Source organism: Bison bison, unplaced genomic scaffold (assembly GCF_000754665.1).
Source record: "Bison bison bison isolate TAMUID 2011002044 unplaced genomic scaffold, Bison_UMD1.0 scf7180017864181, whole genome shotgun sequence".
NCBI lineage: Eukaryota > Metazoa > Chordata > Mammalia > Artiodactyla > Bovidae > Bison > Bison bison.
In genome coordinates this window covers 9,035,016-9,039,465 of record NW_011494753.1, presented here as the reverse complement: position 1 = coordinate 9,039,465, position 4,450 = coordinate 9,035,016, and the positions used below count along the sequence as shown (strand labels likewise).

Genomic DNA, 4,450 nt, shown 5'->3' with positions numbered 1-4,450 from the left:
AGGGGAAAATGTATCATAACAATCAAAAAGAAAAAGCATAAAGTATACAATGTCTAAATTTCAAAAGATTACTTTCTTTCTCTGCTGTATCTATACACACACACACACACACACACTTCTAAATTACTTTGTTGTTTTAGTATGATACACAGTGCCTGGTGGCTCAGTTGGTAAAGAATCCACCTGCACTACAGGAGGCTGCCTGCAATGCAGGAGACCCAGGTTCGATTCCTGGGTCAGGAAGATCCTCTGGAGAAGGAAATGGCAACTCATTCCAGTATTCTTGCCTGGGATATCCCATGGACAGAGGAGCCTGGTGGGCTACACCCCGTAGGGTTGCAAGAGTCGGACACAAGTGAGCGACTAAACCACCAACACCACACTGTGAAAAGTCTCACACTCATCTACTCGTCTCCCCCATTCCTGATAACCTACTTTATTTTCTTTGAGGAAATATAAATACACATTCCTATACTTACCCTTTTCTTATATCGCTCCTTTTTTCCTATCATATTAAGGTACCATAGAAAATGCTTGTGGATGTCCTGAAATGTACCACAGGAGGGCAGCTTCTAGTCTTTGCCGTTATAGAAACGCTGCGGTGACTGGTTCTGTACAAATGTCACCCTCTGCATGCACATACATCTCCGGGATAAATTCCGAGCAATGGGACTGCAAAGAATTACAGGCCATCTGTACTTCCTTCTTGGTGAACAGTCTGTTACTATCCTTTGCCTGCTTTTCTACAGAGCTGTTGGTCCTAAATCACTAGAACTTCAATTCAGGGAGGTTTTGCCCTTTGTCTGGTCTGCGTTACAGATTTCTTTCTGGTTTGTGATCAGCTTTCAGACTTCGCTTGTTCTTTTTGTATGTTGGTTTGCTTTGCTTTGCAGAAATTTTCACATTTATGAACTCAAAATATATGTTGCTCTTTATACAATGGTTCCTTGATTTTTTGACTTTCAGCTATGAATGACCTTCTATATGGATTTAAAGAAATTTAGTATTTTCAATATCTCTGACTCATGAAAGAGGAAGTACGCACCTTAGGGAAAAGGATGTGTTCACACTGTGGGAAGGAGAAGGCAGTGATGATGAAATGCAAATTCAAAGAAGCAGGCAAGCAAGGGTGAGGATGTGGAGGAGTTTTAGAAAACCACAGAAACCGCCTCAAGTTTCGTTTACAGGCCAGGTGGAGACATAAAGATTTCTGAGCTGAAGAGCAGAGTGAACAAGCATCAGGCTGCAGATGATGAAGGAACCAAAAAGACCAACTGTCTCCAGGTCCTGCTCCTGCTCCCCTCACTGTCCACCGAGCCACGTGGGGCAGTGAGAACCACATGGGCCGGACCCTGTCCCTGTCATTTAATGACCTGGACCAGTTCATGACCGTGGACCAGTTCCAGAAATGACGTTCATGCCCCATGCTTAGGAGCAAACAAAAGAGAGTAAAGCAAACAGCTTGTGCACAGAGGCGTGCAATAAAATGTGAACCCCTGGGTCACACACGTAGCTGCTAGCTAAGCTTCTGTGTTCCACGAGGCAGGGGGGATGGTATCGCTCCCTGGTGACCGCCGTACAGGCCTCATCTCCTTACGCAGGCACTCAAGGCCCTCACACTCAGGCTTCTGCTCTGCTTTACTCTGGCCCCATCTCAGGATCTTTCATCGTGGATATTGCCTCTGCTCTTGCCAATTTGTCATGTGTACCTCCACATTCGCTCACACAGGTAGCTGCCTCTGCCGGGACACCACATCCCCTCAACCAAACATCCCCTTCTCTGCCTGGCTAACCTTAAATAATTCTTTGACAGTAGGTACAAAACCACTTTCTCAGAAAAGTTTTACCTGACCTCAAGCCTGGGCCAGCTTCTCACCCTGTTGTTCCTCAGTTCAGTGACTGTCTGGCGCCCCTCCATGGCGGGAATGAGGACTGGCTCATCACTATCCCAGGAGCTGGACCAAGCTTGGACCAGACAGGCTCAAGGCTCAGTCAATGCTCACAGGATGGACGAGTGACTCCTCAACTGAAACAGCCACTGAAATACCCAAGCCAGGCGGTCAGTGGAGCCAGGCCATGGGCACTGGGTGCAGGAGTAGAAGCTGCGGGGACACCCGCCCTTGCTGGGAGCACCCTCTCCTGTCACGCTGCCACGCCCCAGCTGTTCCTGCAGCAAAGCAGGCCAAGTGGAACGGGCCTCCGGAGGACAGAGGAAAGCTCAGCGTCCAAAATACCAAAGAAGCCGTGTGAACATCAGAAGGGGGAAGACTGACCTGAAGGCTGGGCTGCCCCGAGGCCTGCAGGGCATGCTGCAGGGCTTGGCTGAAGAGATCGTTGGTGATGGGCGTCCCTGACTGGACGCTGGAGGACATTGGGGAGGTCCCTGAGGAGTGGCCCTAGAGACAGACCATGGTCAGTGCCACCCTCAGAGCCACCCCAGTCTCCCAGCACACACCCACTGCCGTCACATCACCCCACGGTGCCCTGCGTGCCTCACCACTGCCTCCCAGCAGGGGCCAGCAGGAGACAGCCACAGAGCCACCTTAAAGCTCTCTATGTGCGCAGGAAGGGTTCTGTACTCTCTTGCTCCAGGGAGATGGAATGGGACCCCTGACCGAGCCTAGGACCCATACTGGCAGAGGAAAGACGGCTTTGCCGGCTGAAGTGACTATCACCAGGAATGCTTAAGCCTGTGATATACGCCTGGCCACTTTCAGGAATAAGTAAGGAACCATTATGCGACATGAGGTTCTTCCAACTGTTGAGAAGAGTCAGTCAGGCCTAGGATGAGCCCCAGACTTCTGAGCCTAAAGGCAGGTGAGGGGAGGTCACCTGAGCTGCAGTGGGAAACCCACTGGGGCTCCAGGTAGAGCTCAGATCAAAGCAGATGGAGCACAAGGATCAGCAAAGGTAAACCCACTCTACCACTGGGCCCTTCTCCCTGGGGGCCCAGCCTGGACCTTCCCACCCCCTCTCTCCATATCTGGGGGCTCGGCCTGGACTTCCCACCCCCTCTCTCCATACCTGGGGGCTTGGCCTGGACCTTCCCACCCTCTCTCTCCATACCTGGGTACCAGGAGTCGGCGTGTGAGAGCTGCTCTCCGGAGTGCTGGCCAGGGCCAGGGCAGTGGCCAGCTCGCTCTGGGTGATGGGCCGGGGCCCAGCAGCTCCACTGTACCCCAGGGAAGCTGGGCGGGAGCTGGGGGTGCTGCTTGAGGGCGTGGACCTGGCACTCTGGACAAGGGAGGTGCCCAGATCAGGGCGGAAGCCCTGAGTGGTTTTCAGAACCCCACCCCTGCTCCAAGAACAGTTCTTGGGGAGACTCCCCAGGCTGCCAGGGTCACAGCAATAGTGTGGCACACCTGGGCCCCCACAGGGCCTCTGACCACCCCCTGCTGGGCGTGCCAGGTCCTGAGGAGGGCACCTCCCCAGCACCATCTCCCCCAAATGGCGGGCAGCCCGTCACTTACTGGGTGAAAGTCGTCCTCATCATCAGAGAGCCCTTCAAACAGGAAGCCACCTGGAGAAGGAAGGACAGATTTCAGGAGGAGGAACAGGAAGGCACAGGCGCTGCTCCAGCGTCTCGGCACTAGTTACTCCAAATTCATGTTCTCATCTCTCCCCTGGAAAATTACAGGACAGATGCTCTCCTTGACTCAAACCCAGAGTTCCCAAGGAGCACCCTCTGCCAGCACTATACATAGCTGCGAGTAAAGCAAAGCCCTGGGCCACCGCCCATTCCCCAGGGGCCTGCGTCCCGCAGTCCAGAGGCTCACCTGGCATGTCCCGGTAGGCGCTGGAGGGCATGCCCCGGGAAGAGGAGTCGGCCCCTGGCATTGGGGTGCTGCCTGCCACCGAGTGCAGGACCAGGACAATGGCATTGACCAGGGCAGGGTGAGCAGGCACCAACCTGAGATGGAGCAGGAAGAAACTCAAGGGTGACTAAGAAGGAAAGAGCATCCTTGGGCTTGACAGGAATTCTGGGAGCCCCTCCTAACAGTCAAGTCACCCCTGCTTGTCCTTAAATTTCCCAGTCTTCAGCACCTCCCTCCAGGCGGCATGTCTTCCTGCTGCTCTGCCTTACCCTGGGGCCCCCGCAGATGCTTCACTCTCCTCTCTGGCAATGCATGATGGGACACACACAGCCCAGAGGCTCAGGGGTAGTCTCCTGTCTTGACTCCAACACCACTTCACTGGGAAGTCTTTGAGTGGTCCCTCCTCTCCCGAGGGTTTGGCTGTTTTCTTCACTTGAAGATAAAGGGACATAACCTCGACTTTCCCTTCCAACTCTAAAATTTTGGGACGTATGCACCTGTTTCTTTCCCAGCTTAAAATCCTTCACAGGCTCCCTAATATCTACTGAATGAGATCTAAACTGAGCCTGGCCTGCAAAGCCACCTCCCTTAGGATGCTGCTTCACCCCCACCTCTGTCTGCCCCTGCCCTTGGGC

The 4,450-nt window shown here is 53.4% G+C and overlaps 1 protein-coding gene across 4 annotated transcripts in view; it reads right to left on the bottom strand.

Annotated features, from left to right (window-relative positions):
* UBL7 (ubiquitin-like 7) overlaps window positions 1-4,450 on the bottom strand; it is a 13,420-nt gene that overhangs the window by 560 nt on the left and 8,410 nt on the right. For 2 of the 4 annotated variants that reach the window (XM_010843358.1, XM_010843359.1), the window contains exons 7-10: window positions 3,777-3,910; window positions 3,471-3,520; window positions 3,067-3,234; window positions 2,274-2,396 (exon numbers count right to left, since the gene is read on the bottom strand). In XM_010843358.1, the coding sequence (XP_010841660.1) occupies window positions 2,274-2,396; window positions 3,067-3,234; window positions 3,471-3,520; window positions 3,777-3,910 (475 nt within the window). Of the gene's footprint in view, window positions 1-479; window positions 2,039-2,273; window positions 2,397-3,066; window positions 3,235-3,470; window positions 3,521-3,776; window positions 3,911-4,450 lie in introns of those variants that run through there. The other 2 variants (XR_825564.1, XM_010843360.1) reach the window with 2 other exon arrangements.